Source organism: Oncorhynchus masou, chromosome 28 (genome assembly GCF_036934945.1).
Source record: "Oncorhynchus masou masou isolate Uvic2021 chromosome 28, UVic_Omas_1.1, whole genome shotgun sequence".
In the NCBI taxonomy this organism is placed as follows: Eukaryota; Metazoa; Chordata; class Actinopteri; order Salmoniformes; family Salmonidae; genus Oncorhynchus; species Oncorhynchus masou.
The window spans coordinates 18,480,560-18,496,869 of record NC_088239.1 but is presented as its reverse complement, the minus strand read 5'-3'; the positions used below and the strand labels follow the sequence as shown (position 1 = coordinate 18,496,869).

The 16,310-nt window shown below is 45.5% G+C and overlaps 1 protein-coding gene across 1 annotated transcript in view; it reads right to left on the bottom strand.

Annotated features, from left to right (window-relative positions):
• scn5lab (sodium channel, voltage gated, type V-like, alpha b) overlaps positions 1 to 16,310 on the bottom strand; it is a 279,945-nt gene that overhangs the window by 138,074 nt on the left and 125,561 nt on the right. Inside the window, exons 4-5 of the mRNA XM_064941469.1 lie at positions 2,004 to 2,132; positions 355 to 446 (exon numbers count right to left, since the gene is read on the bottom strand). Coding sequence (XP_064797541.1) covers positions 355 to 446; positions 2,004 to 2,132 — 221 coding nt within the window. The remainder of the gene's footprint in view (positions 1 to 354; positions 447 to 2,003; positions 2,133 to 16,310) is intronic.

The window sequence follows — 16,310 nt, the reverse complement described above, 5'->3', positions numbered from 1 at the left end:
TGAAGTAAACCATGCATATATTGCGTACATAAGCCTAATACAACTTAAAACATACTATGGGCAAACATATTCCATGAGAATCTAAAATGTGAGAATCCTCTATTTTGAATCAGACGTTGCCAAACTCAAAGGTCTCATTTCCACTCACAGGTTAGTTTGATTACCGGAAACAAAAAGGGAATTACAAGGCACTCTGTTCCAATATCCACACTAGCAGGCCACTTTGGGTGCATGCCCAATACATTGCTTCATCCTAAGTACAGTAGGGTGCTGGTGTAGACATATTGGAACGTAGCCAGGGTTTAGTTCTTCCAACGGTGGGTGGTGTCTTAGTGTTTGAAACTCCCTTCTCACCTGGGATGACTGAGATAGTTTTCAGTGCTCGTAGGACTCTGAACGTCCGTAAGGCTGAGACATTGCCCAGGTCCACAAACTCAGTAACATATCTGCAACAAGTGAAAGTCAAGCAGACACAATGACAAAGCACCGACAACAGGCAAAACACAACAGTTGAATGTGCCGGGATTGGAATAGAGGGGAGGGGGGAGGGCTTGGATTGAGGTCAAGGGTCAGAGAGGATGGCTTTGGCTTGGACAGAGAGGAGGAAGAGGGTGAAGGGGCATGTACAGTACAGTAACAGTATGTGGACTGGACAATAGACAATGTAACCCATTTTTTGGTAACACTGCAGCACAAGGGGAGACTCCCTCTTACCTGGGATTACTGAAATAGTTTTCAATGCTCTGAGGACCCTGAATGTTCGAAGTGCTTGGAGATTGCCTACTTTAACAAATTCGGTTAGCAACCTGCAGGATCAAATTACAGTTATTTGGTCAAACACCAACAAAAAAAAACGGAAAGACAACTGCAGGCTAAGCACTGCCTCTTAGTGAAGCTTTCCCTGGAGAACAGGACAGAAACAGCAAGGTATAGATATTTTTACAGTTGTGTGTGCTGTTAGTATGTCTCCACATCAAGAGACTCCAGAAAAATGTGAAAAACTAATATGGTGCCAGTCCATGTGCTGCTCATATGAGGTATGTTAAGTCTTCTGGACCTAAGTGGTTCCATTCCCTGTGAGTTTTCCAAAAGCTTCATAGCTAACATGGCATGCACTCCGTTTCCATGGGAACACCCGGGGTTGGGGGTGTGGATATTTATCAGTGTGTGGGGGGGTATCCGTTTCCCGGTCATCAGTCTGGGTTTAATAAAGCCAGCGGCGGGAAGGAAGGTGGCCTGTCTGTCAACACGAGTGGGAGGGCAGCGGGGGTCGGTAACTGATGTGTCCCTGTCCTGCTAAATATCCATCTGACCCCACAGAGGCTTCCAGTTCAAGGTCGACTGGAAATAAAGCTGCAGGAGCCAAACGAGAAATCAACACCTCATCGGGGGGGGAAGGAGAGGGCAGGAGAGGGGGTTAAGGAGATGGCAGGTTAAAAGGAAGGAGAGGGCATCTTAAAAGGAAGGAGAGGACAGGTTAAAAGGAAGGAGAGGACAGATTAAAAGGAAGGAGAGGGCAGCTTAACAAGAAGTAGATGGCAGGTTAAAAGGAAGGAGAGGACAGATTAAAAGGAAGGAGATGGCAGCTTAACAAGAGGTAGATGGCAGGTTAAAAGGAAGGAGAGGACAGATTAAAAGGAAGGAGAGGGCAGCTTGAAAGGAAGGAGAGGGCACCTTAACAAGAAGTAGATGGCAGGTTAAAAGGAAGGAGTGGACAGGTTAACAAGAAGTAGATGGCAGGTTAAAAGGAAGGAGTGGACAGGTTAACAAGAAGTAGATGGCAGGTTAAAAGGAAGGAGAGGACAGCTTAACAAGAAGTAGATGGCAGGTTAAAGGAAGGAGATGGCAGGTTAAAAGGAAGGAGATGACAGCTTAACAAGAAGTAGATGGCAGGTTAAAAGGAAGGAGAGGACAGGTTTAAAGGAAGTAGGTTCAAATGAAATAGTGTCAGACACTAACAGGAGCAATACAGAGAGGTCTACTGTAGCAAGAGAGATACTTACGCCATGACAATCACACTGAAATCCAGCCAGTTCCACGGGTCCCGCAGGAAGGTAAATGGCCCCACACAGAATCCCCTCGCCAGAATCTTTATCAATGACTCAAACGTGTAAATTCCAGTGAAAGTGTACCTGGGTGGGTGTATGGGGTAAGGGAAGGGGGGAACAAAAGGTCAAAACATTAGCAGGAAATGGCATTAGCTAGGGTGAGGAGCAAAACACTGCTCTTCTTCCTCCACATGGTTCCCCAACTCAGAGTGCAGTTCAAATAAAACATATTTTTTAAAGAAGAAAGAAACCAATAGGAAAGAGAGAGACATGTAGCAGCTTCAGGGAGAGACAGAGACGTGTAGCATCTTTAGGTTAGAGACAGAGACAAGTAACAACTTTAGGGAGAGACAGAGACATGTAGCAGCTCTAGGGAGAGACAGAGACATGTAGCAGCTTTAGGGAGAGACAGAGATATGTAGCAGCTTTAGGGAGAGAGAGACATGTAGCAGCTTTAGATTAGATACAGAGACATGTAGCAGCTTTAGGGAGAGACAGAGACATGTAGCAGCTTTAGGTTAGAGACAGAGACATGTAGCAGCTTTAGGGAGAGACAGAGACATGGAGCAGCTATGGGGAGAGACAGAGACATGTAGCAGCCTTAGGTTAGAAACAGAGATATGTAGCAGCTTTAGGGACTGACAGAGACATGTAGCAGCTTTAGGTTAGAGCCAGAGACATGAAGCAGCTTTAGATTAGAGACAGAAACATGTAGCAGCTTTAGGATAGAGATAGAGACATGTATTAGCTTTAGGGAGAGACAGAGACATGTAGAAGCTTTAGGTTAGAGAAAGAGACATGTAGCAGCTTCAGGTTAGAGACAGAGACAAGTATCAGCTTTAGGGAGAGACAGAGACATATAGCAGCTTTAGGGAGAGAGACACATGTAGCAGCTTTAGGGAGAGACAGAGACATGGGGCAGCTTTAGGGAGAGACAGAGACATATAGCAGCTTTAGGGAGAAACGGAGACATGTAGCAGCTATAGGGAGAGACAGAGACATGTAGCAGCATTAGGTTAGAGACAGAGACATGTAGCAGCTTTAGGGAAAGACAGAGACATGTAGCAGCTTTAGGGAGAGACAGAGACATGTAGCAGCTTTAGGGAGAGACAGAGACATGTAGCCGCTTTAGGGAGAGACAGAGACATGGGGCAGCTTTAGGGAGAGACAGAGACATATAGCAGCTTTAGGGAGAAACAGAGACATGTAGCAGCTATAGGGAGAGACAGAGACATGTAGCAGCTTCAGGTTCGAGACAGAAACATGTTGCAGCTTTAGGAAGAAACAGAGAGATGTAGCAGCTTTAGGGAGAGACAGAGACATGTAGCAGCTTTAGGGAGAGAGAGACATGTAGCAGCTTCAGATTAGAGACAGAGACATGTAGCAGCTTTAGGGAGAGACAGAGACATGTAGCAGCTTTATGGAGAGACAGAGACATGTAGCAGCTTTAGGTTAGAGACAAAGACATGTAGCAGCTTTAGGGAGAGAGAGAGACATTTAGCAGCTTTAGGGAGAGGCAGAGACATATAGCAGCTTTAGGGAGAGAGAGACATGTAGCAGCTTTAGAGAGATCCAGAGACATGTAGCAGATTTAGGGAGAGACAGAGACATGTAGCAGCTTTAGGGAGAGACAGAGACATGCAGCAGCTTTAGGTTAGAGACAGAGATATAGTAGCAGCTTTAGATTAGAGGCAGAAACATGTAGCAGCTTTGGGTTAGAGACAGAGACATGTAGCAGCTTTAGGGAGAGACAGAGACATGTAACAACTTTATGGAGAGACAGAGACATGTAGCAGCTTTAGGGAGAAACAAAGACATGTAGCAGCTTTAGGTTAGAGACACAGACATGTAGCAGCTTCAGGTAGAGAGACACATGTAGCAGCTTTAGGGAGAGACAGAGACATGTGGCAGCTTTAGGTTAGAGACAGAGACATGTAGCAGCTTCAGGTTAGAGACAGAGACATGTAACAACTTTAGGGAGAGACAGAGACATGTAGCAGCTCTAGGGAGAGACAGAGACACGTAGCAGCTTTAGGGAGAGAGAGACATGTAGCAGCTTTAGGGAGACAGAGACATGTAGCAGCTTTAGATTAGATACAGAGACATGTAGCAGCTTTAGGGAGAGACAGAGACATGTAGCAGCTTTAGGTTAGAGACAGAGACATGTAGCAGCTTTAGGGAGAGACAGAGACATGTAGCAGCTATGGGGAGAGACAGAGACATGTAGCAGCTTTTGGTTAGAAACAGAGACATGTAGCAGCTTTAGGGACTGACAGAGACATGTAGCAGCTTTAGGTTAGAGCCAGAGACATGAAGCAGCTTTAGATTAGAGACAGAAACATGTCGCAGTTTAGGATAGAGATAGAGACATGTATTAGCTTTAGGGAGAGACAGAGACATGTAGAAGCTTTAGGTTAGAGAAAGAGACATGTAGCAGCATTAGGTTAGAGACAGAGACATGTAGCAGCTTTAGGGAAAGACAGAGACATGTAGCAGCTTTAGGGAGAGACAGAGACATGTAGCAGCTTTAGGGAGAGACAGAGACATGTAGCCGCTTTAGGGAGAGACAGAGACATGGGGCAGCTTTAGGGAGAGACAGAGACATATAGCAGCTTTAGGGAGAAACAGAGACATGTAGCAGCTATAGGGAGAGACAGAGACATGTAGCAGCTTCAGGTTCGAGACAGAAACATGTTGCAGCTTTAGGAAGAAACAGAGAGATGTAGCAGCTTTAGGGAGAGACAGAGACATGTAGCAGCTTTAGGGAGAGACAGAGACATGGAGCAGCTATGGGGAGAGACAGAGACATGTAGCAGCCTTAGGTTAGAAACAGAGATATGTAGCAGCTTTAGGGACTGACAGAGACATGTAGCAGCTTTAGGTTAGAGCCAGAGACATGAAGCAGCTTTAGATTAGAGACAGAAACATGTAGCAGCTTTAGGATAGAGATAGAGACATGTATTAGCTTTAGGGAGAGACAGAGACATGTAGAAGCTTTAGGTTAGAGAAAGAGACATGTAGCAGCTTCAGGTTAGAGACAGAGACAAGTATCAGCTTTAGGGAGAGACAGAGACATATAGCAGCTTTAGGGAGAGAGACACATGTAGCAGCTTTAGGGAGAGACAGAGACATGGGGCAGCTTTAGGGAGAGACAGAGACATATAGCAGCTTTAGGGAGAAACGGAGACATGTAGCAGCTATAGGGAGAGACAGAGACATGTAGCAGCATTAGGTTAGAGACAGAGACATGTAGCAGCTTTAGGGAAAGACAGAGACATGTAGCAGCTTTAGGGAGAGACAGAGACATGTAGCAGCTTTAGGGAGAGACAGAGACATGTAGCCGCTTTAGGGAGAGACAGAGACATGGGGCAGCTTTATGGAGAGACAGAGACATATAGCAGCTTTAGGGAGAAACAGAGACATGTAGCAGCTATAGGGAGAGACAGAGACATGTAGCAGCTTCAGGTTCGAGACAGAAACATGTTGCAGCTTTAGGAAGAAACAGAGAGATGTAGCAGCTTTAGGGAGAGACAGAGACATGTAGCAGCTTTAGGGAGAGAGAGACATGTAGCAGCTTCAGATTAGAGACAGAGACATGTAGCAGCTTTAGGGAGAGACAGAGACATGTAGCAGCTTTATGGAGAGACAGAGACATGTAGCAGCATTAGATTAGAAACAGAAACATGTAGCAGCTTTAGGTTAGAGACAAAGACATGTAGCAGCTTTAGGGAGAGAGAGAGACATTTAGCAGCTTTAGGGAGAGGCAGAGACATATAGCAGCTTTAGGGAGAGAGAGACATGTAGCAGCTTTAGAGAGATCCAGAGACATGTAGCAGATTTAGGGAGAGACAGAGACATGTAGCAGCTTTAGGGAGAGACAGAGACATGCAGCATCTTTAGGTTAGAGACAGAGATATAGTAGCAGCTTTAGATTAGAGGCAGAAACATGTAGCAGCTTTGGGTTAGAGACAGAGACATGTAGCAGCTTTAGGGAGAGACAGAGACATGTAACAACTTTATGGAGAGACAGAGACATGTAGCAGCTTTAGGGAGAAACAAAGACATGTAGCAGCTTTAGGTTAGAGACACAGACATGTAGCAGCTTCAGGTAGAGAGACACATGTAGCAGCTTTAGGGAGAGACAGAGACATGTGGCAGCTTTAGGTTAGAGACAGAGACATGTAGCAGCTTCAGGTTAGAGACAGAGACATGTAACAACTTTAGGGAGAGACAGAGACATGTAGCAGCTCTAGGGAGAGACAGAGACACGTAGCAGCTTTAGGGAGAGACAGAGATATGTAGCAGCTTTAGGGAGACAGAGACATGTAGCAGCTTTAGATTAGATACAGAGACATGTAGCAGCTTTAGGGAGAGACAGAGACATGTAGCAGCTTTAGGTTAGAGACAGAGACATGTAGCAGCTTTAGGGAGAGACAGAGACATGTAGCAGCTATGGGGAGAGACAGAGACATGTAGCAGCTTTTGGTTAGAAACAGAGACATGTAGCAGCTTTAGGGACTGACAGAGACATGTAGCAGCTTTAGGTTAGAGCCAGAGACATGAAGCAGCTTTAGATTAGAGACAGAAACATGTCGCAGTTTAGGATAGAGATAGAGACATGTATTAGCTTTAGGGAGAGACAGAGACATGTAGAAGCTTTAGGTTAGAGAAAGAGACATGTAGCAGCATTAGGTTAGAGACAGAGACATGTAGCAGCTTTAGGGAAAGACAGAGACATGTAGCAGCTTTAGGGAGAGACAGAGACATGTAGCAGCTTTAGGGAGAGACAGAGACATGTAGCCGCTTTAGGGAGAGACAGAGACATGGGGCAGCTTTAGGGAGAGACAGAGACATATAGCAGCTTTAGGGAGAAACAGAGACATGTAGCAGCTATAGGGAGAGACAGAGACATGTAGCAGCTTCAGGTTCGAGACAGAAACATGTTGCAGCTTTAGGAAGAAACAGAGAGATGTAGCAGCTTTAGGGAGAGACAGAGACATGTAGCAGCTTTAGGGAGAGAGAGACATGTAGCAGCTTCAGATTAGAGACAGAGACATGTAGCAGCTTTAGGGAGAGACAGAGACATGTAGCAGCTTTATGGAGAGACAGAGACATGTAGCAGCTTTAGGTTAGAGACAAAGACATGTAGCAGCTTTAGGGAGAGAGAGAGACATTTAGCAGCTTTAGGGAGAGGCAGAGACATATAGCAGCTTTAGGGAGAGAGAGACATGTAGCAGCTTTAGAGAGATCCAGAGACATGTAGCAGATTTAGGGAGAGACAGAGACATGTAGCAGCTTTAGGGAGAGACAGAGACATGCAGCAGCTTTAGGTTAGAGACAGAGATATAGTAGCAGCTTTAGATTAGAGGCAGAAACATGTAGCAGGTTTGGGTTAGAGACAGAGACATGTAGCAGCTTTAGGGAGAGACAGAGACATGTAACAACTTTATGGAGAGACAGAGACATGTAGCAGCTTTAGGGAGAAACAAAGACATGTAGCAGCTTTAGGTTAGAGACACAGACATGTAGCAGCTTCAGGTAGAGAGACACATGTAGCAGCTTTAGGGAGAGACAGAGACATGTGGCAGCTTTAGGTTAGAGACAGAGACATGTAGCAGCTTCAGGTTAGAGACAGAGACATGTAACAACTTTAGGGAGAGACAGAGACATGTAGCAGCTCTAGGGAGAGACAGAGACACGTAGCAGCTTTAGGGAGAGACAGAGATATGTAGCAGCTTTAGGGAGAGAGAGACATGTAGCAGCTTTAGGGAGACAGAGACATGTAGCAGCTTTAGATTAGATACAGAGACATGTAGCAGCTTTAGGGAGAGACAGAGACATGTAGCAGCTTTAGGTTAGAGACAGAGACATGTAGCAGCTTTAGGGAGAGACAGAGACATGTAGCAGCTATGGGGAGAGACAGAGACATGTAGCAGCTTTTGGTTAGAAACAGAGACATGTAGCAGCTTTAGGGACTGACAGAGACATGTAGCAGCTTTAGGTTAGAGCCAGAGACATGAAGCAGCTTTAGATTAGAGACAGAAACATGTCGCAGTTTAGGATAGAGATAGAGACATGTATTAGCTTTAGGGAGAGACAGAGACATGTAGAAGCTTTAGGTTAGAGAAAGAGACATGTAGCAGCTTTAGGGAGAGACAGAGACATGTAACAACTTTATGGAGAGACAGAGACATGTAGCAGCTTTAGGGAGAAACAAAGACATGTAGCAGCTTTAGGTTAGAGACACAGACATGTAGCAGCTTCAGGTAGAGAGACACATGTAGCAGCTTTAGGGAGAGACAGAGACATGTGGCAGCTTTAGGTTAGAGACAGAGACATGTAGCAGCTTCAGGTTAGAGACAGAGACATGTAACAACTTTAGGGAGAGACAGAGACATGTAGCAGCTCTAGGGAGAGACAGAGACACGTAGCAGCTTTAGGGAGAGACAGAGATATGTAGCAGCTTTAGGGAGACAGAGACATGTAGCAGCTTTAGATTAGATACAGAGACATGTAGCAGCTTTAGGGAGAGACAGAGACATGTAGCAGCTTTAGGTTAGAGACAGAGACATGTAGCAGCTTTAGGGAGAGACAGAGACATGTAGCAGCTATGGGGAGAGACAGAGACATGTAGCAGCTTTTGGTTAGAAACAGAGACATGTAGCAGCTTTAGGGACTGACAGAGACATGTAGCAGCTTTAGGTTAGAGCCAGAGACATGAAGCAGCTTTAGATTAGAGACAGAAACATGTCGCAGTTTAGGATAGAGATAGAGACATGTATTAGCTTTAGGGAGAGACAGAGACATGTAGAAGCTTTAGGTTAGAGAAAGAGACATGTAGCAGCATTAGGTTAGAGACAGAGACATGTAGCAGCTTTAGGGAAAGACAGAGACATGTAGCAGCTTTAGGGAGAGACAGAGACATGTAGCAGCTTTAGGGAGAGACAGAGACATGTAGCCGCTTTAGGGAGAGACAGAGACATGGGGCAGCTTTAGGGAGAGACAGAGACATATAGCAGCTTTAGGGAGAAACAGAGACATGTAGCAGCTATAGGGAGAGACAGAGACATGTAGCAGCTTCAGGTTCGAGACAGAAACATGTTGCAGCTTTAGGAAGAAACAGAGAGATGTAGCAGCTTTAGGGAGAGACAGAGACATGTAGCAGCTTTAGGGAGAGACAGAGACATGGAGCAGCTATGGGGAGAGACAGAGACATGTAGCAGCCTTAGGTTAGAAACAGAGATATGTAGCAGCTTTAGGGACTGACAGAGACATGTAGCAGCTTTAGGTTAGAGCCAGAGACATGAAGCAGCTTTAGATTAGAGACAGAAACATGTAGCAGCTTTAGGATAGAGATAGAGACATGTATTAGCTTTAGGGAGAGACAGAGACATGTAGAAGCTTTAGGTTAGAGAAAGAGACATGTAGCAGCTTCAGGTTAGAGACAGAGACAAGTATCAGCTTTAGGGAGAGACAGAGACATATAGCAGCTTTAGGGAGAGAGACACATGTAGCAGCTTTAGGGAGAGACAGAGACATGGGGCAGCTTTAGGGAGAGACAGAGACATATAGCAGCTTTAGGGAGAAACGGAGACATGTAGCAGCTATAGGGAGAGACAGAGACATGTAGCAGCATTAGGTTAGAGACAGAGACATGTAGCAGCTTTAGGGAAAGACAGAGACATGTAGCAGCCTTAGGGAGAGACAGAGACATGTAGCAGCTTTAGGGAGAGACAGAGACATGTAGCCGCTTTAGGGAGAGACAGAGACATGGGGCAGCTTTATGGAGAGACAGAGACATATAGCAGCTTTAGGGAGAAACAGAGACATGTAGCAGCTATAGGGAGAGACAGAGACATGTAGCAGCTTCAGGTTCGAGACAGAAACATGTTGCAGCTTTAGGAAGAAACAGAGAGATGTAGCAGCTTTAGGGAGAGACAGAGACATGTAGCAGCTTTAGGGAGAGAGAGACATGTAGCAGCTTCAGATTAGAGACAGAGACATGTAGCAGCTTTAGGGAGAGACAGAGACATGTAGCAGCTTTATGGAGAGACAGAGACATGTAGCAGCTTTAGGTTAGAGACAAAGACATGTAGCAGCTTTAGGGAGAGAGAGAGACATTTAGCAGCTTTAGGGAGAGGCAGAGACATATAGCAGCTTTAGGGAGAGAGAGACATGTAGCAGCTTTAGAGAGATCCAGAGACATGTAGCAGATTTAGGGAGAGACAGAGACATGTAGCAGCTTTAGGGAGAGACAGAGACATGCAGCAGCTTTAGGTTAGAGACAGAGATATAGTAGCAGCTTTAGATTAGAGGCAGAAACATGTAGCAGCTTTGGGTTAGAGACAGAGACATGTAGCAGCTTTAGGGAGAGACAGAGACATGTAACAACTTTATGGAGAGACAGAGACATGTAGCAGCTTTAGGGAGAAACAAAGACATGTAGCAGCTTTAGGTTAGAGACACAGACATGTAGCAGCTTCAGGTAGAGAGACACATGTAGCAGCTTTAGGGAGAGACAGAGACATGTGGCAGCTTTAGGTTAGAGACAGAGACATGTAGCAGCTTCAGGTTAGAGACAGAGACATGTAACAACTTTAGGGAGAGACAGAGACATGTAGCAGCTCTAGGGAGAGACAGAGACACGTAGCAGCTTTAGGGAGAGACAGAGATATGTAGCAGCTTTAGGGAGACAGAGACATGTAGCAGCTTTAGATTAGATACAGAGACATGTAGCAGCTTTAGGGAGAGACAGAGACATGTAGCAGCTTTAGGTTAGAGACAGAGACATGTAGCAGCTTTAGGGAGAGACAGAGACATGTAGCAGCTATGGGGAGAGACAGAGACATGTAGCAGCTTTTGGTTAGAAACAGAGACATGTAGCAGCTTTAGGGACTGACAGAGACATGTAGCAGCTTTAGGTTAGAGCCAGAGACATGAAGCAGCTTTAGATTAGAGACAGAAACATGTCGCAGTTTAGGATAGAGATAGAGACATGTATTAGCTTTAGGGAGAGACAGAGACATGTAGAAGCTTTAGGTTAGAGAAAGAGACATGTAGCAGCATTAGGTTAGAGACAGAGACATGTAGCAGCTTTAGGGAAAGACAGAGACATGTAGCAGCTTTAGGGAGAGACAGAGACATGTAGCAGCTTTAGGGAGAGACAGAGACATGTAGCCGCTTTAGGGAGAGACAGAGACATGGGGCAGCTTTAGGGAGAGACAGAGACATATAGCAGCTTTAGGGAGAAACAGAGACATGTAGCAGCTATAGGGAGAGACAGAGACATGTAGCAGCTTCAGGTTCGAGACAGAAACATGTTGCAGCTTTAGGAAGAAACAGAGAGATGTAGCAGCTTTAGGGAGAGACAGAGACATGTAGCAGCTTTAGGGAGAGAGAGACATGTAGCAGCTTCAGATTAGAGACAGAGACATGTAGCAGCTTTAGGGAGAGACAGAGACATGTAGCAGCTTTATGGAGAGACAGAGACATGTAGCAGCTTTAGGTTAGAGACAAAGACATGTAGCAGCTTTAGGGAGAGAGAGAGACATTTAGCAGCTTTAGGGAGAGGCAGAGACATATAGCAGCTTTAGGGAGAGAGAGACATGTAGCAGCTTTAGAGAGATCCAGAGACATGTAGCAGATTTAGGGAGAGACAGAGACATGTAGCAGCTTTAGGGAGAGACAGAGACATGCAGCAGCTTTAGGTTAGAGACAGAGATATAGTAGCAGCTTTAGATTAGAGGCAGAAACATGTAGCAGGTTTGGGTTAGAGACAGAGACATGTAGCAGCTTTAGGGAGAGACAGAGACATGTAACAACTTTATGGAGAGACAGAGACATGTAGCAGCTTTAGGGAGAAACAAAGACATGTAGCAGCTTTAGGTTAGAGACACAGACATGTAGCAGCTTCAGGTAGAGAGACACATGTAGCAGCTTTAGGGAGAGACAGAGACATGTGGCAGCTTTAGGTTAGAGACAGAGACATGTAGCAGCTTCAGGTTAGAGACAGAGACATGTAACAACTTTAGGGAGAGACAGAGACATGTAGCAGCTCTAGGGAGAGACAGAGACACGTAGCAGCTTTAGGGAGAGACAGAGATATGTAGCAGCTTTAGGGAGAGAGAGACATGTAGCAGCTTTAGGGAGACAGAGACATGTAGCAGCTTTAGATTAGATACAGAGACATGTAGCAGCTTTAGGGAGAGACAGAGACATGTAGCAGCTTTAGGTTAGAGACAGAGACATGTAGCAGCTTTAGGGAGAGACAGAGACATGTAGCAGCTATGGGGAGAGACAGAGACATGTAGCAGCTTTTGGTTAGAAACAGAGACATGTAGCAGCTTTAGGGACTGACAGAGACATGTAGCAGCTTTAGGTTAGAGCCAGAGACATGAAGCAGCTTTAGATTAGAGACAGAAACATGTCGCAGTTTAGGATAGAGATAGAGACATGTATTAGCTTTAGGGAGAGACAGAGACATGTAGAAGCTTTAGGTTAGAGAAAGAGACATGTAGCAGCTTCAGGTTAGAGACAGAGACATGTAACAGCTTCAGGTTAGAGACAGAGACATGTAGCAGCTTTAGGGAGAAACAGAGACATGTAGCCGCTTTAGGGAAAGACAGAGACATGTGGCAGCTTTAGGGAGAGACAGAGACATGTAGCAGCTTTAGGTTAGAGACAGAGACATGTAGGAGCTTCAGATTAGAGACAGAGACATGTAGGACCTTCAGGTTAGAGACAGAGACATGAGGCAGCTTCAGGTTAGAGACAGAGACATGTAGCAGCTTTAGGGACAAACAGAGACATGTAGCAGCATTAGGGAGAGACACAGACATGCGGCACTTTTAGGTTAGAGACAGAGACATGTATCAGCTTTAGGGAGAGACAGAGACATATAGCAGCTTTAGGGAGAGAGACACATGTAGCAGCTTTAGGGAGAGACAGAGACATGGGGCAGCTTTAGGGAGAGACAGAGACATATAGCAGCTTTAGGGAGAAACAGAGACATGTAGCAGCTATAGGGAGAGACAGAGACATGTAGCAGCATTAGGTTAGAGACAGAGACATGTAGCAGCTTTAGGGAAAGACAGAGACATGTAGCAGCTTTAGGGAGAGACAGAGACATGTAGCAGCTTTAGGGAGAGACAGAGATATGTGGCCGCTTTAGGGAGAGACAGAGACATGTAGCAGCTTTAGGGAGAGACAGAGACATCTTGCAGCATCAGATTAGAGACAGAGACATGTAGCAGCCTTAGGGAGAGACAGAGACATGTAGCAGCTTTAGGGAGAGACAGAGACATATAGCAGCTTTAGGGAGAGAGACACATGTAGCAGCTTTAGGGAGAGACAGAGTCATGGGGCAGCTTTAGGGAGAGACAGAGACATATAGCAGCTTTAGGGAGAAACGGAGACATGTAGCAGCTATAGGGAGAGACAGAGACATGTAGCAGCATTAGGTTAGAGACAGAGACATGTAGCAGCTTTAGGGAAAGACAGAGACATGTAGCAGCTTTAGGGAGAGACAGAGACATGTAGCAGCTTTAGGGAGAGACAGAGACATGTAGCCGCTTTAGGGAGAGACAGAGACATGGGGCAGCTTTAGGGAGAGACAGAGACATATAGCAGCTTTAGGGAGAAACGGAGACATGTAGCATCTATAGGGAGAGACAGAGACATGAAGTAGCTTAAGGTTCGAGACAGAGACATGTTGCAGCTTAGGGAAGAAACAGAGACATGTAGCAGCTGTAGGGAGAGACAGAGACATGTAGCAGCTTTAGGGAGAGAGAGACATGTAGCAGCTTCAGATTAGAGACAGAGACATGTAGCAGCTTTAGGGAGAGACAGAGACATGTAGCAGCTTTATGGAGAGACAGAGACATGTAGCAGCTTTAGGTTAGAGACAAAGACATGTAGCAGCTTTAGGGAGAGAGAGAGACATTTAGCAGCTTTAGGGAGAGGCAGAGACATATAGCAGCTTTAGGGAGAGAGAGACATGTAGCAGCTTTAGAGAGATCCAGAGCCATGTAGCAGATTTAGGGAGAGACAGAGACATGTAGCAGCTTTAGGGAGAGACAGAGACATGCAGCAGCTTTAGGTTAGAGACAGAGATATAGTAGCAGCTTTAGATTAGAGGCAGAAACATGTAGCAGCTGTGGGTTAGAGACAGAGACATGTAGCAGCTTTAGGGAGAGACAGAGACATGTAACAACTTTATGGAGAGACAGAGACATGTAGCAGCTTTAGGGAGAAACAAAGACATGTAGCAGCTTTAGGTTAGAGACACAGACATGTAGCAGCTTCAGGTAGAGAGACACATGTAGCAACTTTAGGGAGAGACAGAGACATGTGGCAGCTTTAGGTTAGAGACAGAGACATGTAGCAGCTTCAGGTTAGAGACAGAGACATGTAACAACTTTAGGGAGAGACAGAGACATGTAGCAGCTCTAGGGAGAGACAGAGACACGTAGCAGCTTTAGGGAGAGACAGAGATATGTAGCAGCTTTAGGGAGAGAGAGACATGTAGCAGCTTTAGGGAGACAGAGACATGTAGCAGCTTTAGGGAGAGACAGAGACATGTAGCAGCTTTAGGTTAGAGACAGAGACATGTAGCAGCTTTAGGGAGAGACAGAGACATGTAGCAGCTATGGGGAGAGACAGAGACATGTAGCAGCTTTTGGTTAGAAACAGAGACATGTAGCAGCTTTAGGGACTGACAGAGACATGTAGCAGCTTTAGGTTAGAGCCAGAGACATGAAGCAGCTTTAGATTAGAGACAGAAACATGTAGCAGCTTTAGGATAGAGATAGAGACATGTATTAGCTTTAGGGAGAGACAGAGACATGTAGAAGCTTTAGGTTAGAGAAAGAGACATGTAGCAGCTTCAGGTTAGAGACAGAGACATGTAACAGCTTCAGGTTAGAGACAGAGACATGTAGCAGCTTTAGGGAGAAACAGAGACATGTAGCAGCTTTAGGGAAAGACAGAGATATGTGGCAGCTTTAGGGAGAGACAGAGACATGTAACAACTTTATGGAGAGACAGAGACATGTAGCAGCTTTAGGGAGAAACAAAGACATGTAGCAGCTTTAGGTTAGAGACACAGACATGTAGCAGCTTCAGGTAGAGAGACACATGTAGCAACTTTAGGGAGAGACAGAGACATGTGGCAGCTTTAGGTTAGAGACAGAGACATGTAGCAGCTTCAGGTTAGAGACAGAGACATGTAACAACTTTAGGGAGAGACAGAGACATGTAGCAGCTCTAGGGAGAGACAGAGACACGTAGCAGCTTTAGGGAGAGACAGAGATATGTAGCAGCTTTAGGGAGAGAGAGACATGTAGCAGCTTTAGGGAGACAGAGACATGTAGCAGCTTTAGGGAGAGACAGAGACATGTAGCAGCTTTAGGTTAGAGACAGAGACATGTAGCAGCTTTAGGGAGAGACAGAGACATGTAGCAGCTATGGGGAGAGACAGAGACATGTAGCAGCTTTTGGTTAGAAACAGAGACATGTAGCAGCTTTAGGGACTGACAGAGACATGTAGCAGCTTTAGGTTAGAGCCAGAGACATGAAGCAGCTTTAGATTAGAGACAGAAACATGTAGCAGCTTTAGGATAGAGATAGAGACATGTATTAGCTTTAGGGAGAGACAGAGACATGTAGAAGCTTTAGGTTAGAGAAAGAGACATGTAGCAGCTTCAGGTTAGAGACAGAGACATGTAACAGCTTCAGGTTAGAGACAGAGACATGTAGCAGCTTTAGGGAGAAACAGAGACATGTAGCAGCTTTAGGGAAAGACAGAGATATGTGGCAGCTTTAGGGAGAGACAGAGACATGTAGCAGCTTTAGGTTAGAGACAGAGACATGTAGGAGCTTCAGATTAGAGACAGAGACATGTAGGACCTTCAGGTTAGAGACAGAGACATGAGGCAGCTTCAGGTTAGAGACAGAGACATGTAGCAGCTTTAGGGACAAACAGAGACATGTAGCAGCATTAGGGAGAGACACAGACATGTAGCACTTTTAGGTTAGAGACAGAGACATGTATCAGCTTTAGGGAGAGACAGAGACATATAGCAGCTTTAGGGAGAGAGACACATGTAGCAGCTTTAGGGAGAGACAGAGACATGGGGCAGCTTTAGGGAGAGACAGAGACATATAGCAGCTTTAGGGAGAAACAGAGACATGTAGCAGCTATAGGGAGAGACAGAGACATGTAGCAGCAGTTTGTTAGAGACAGAGACATGTAGCAGCTTTAGG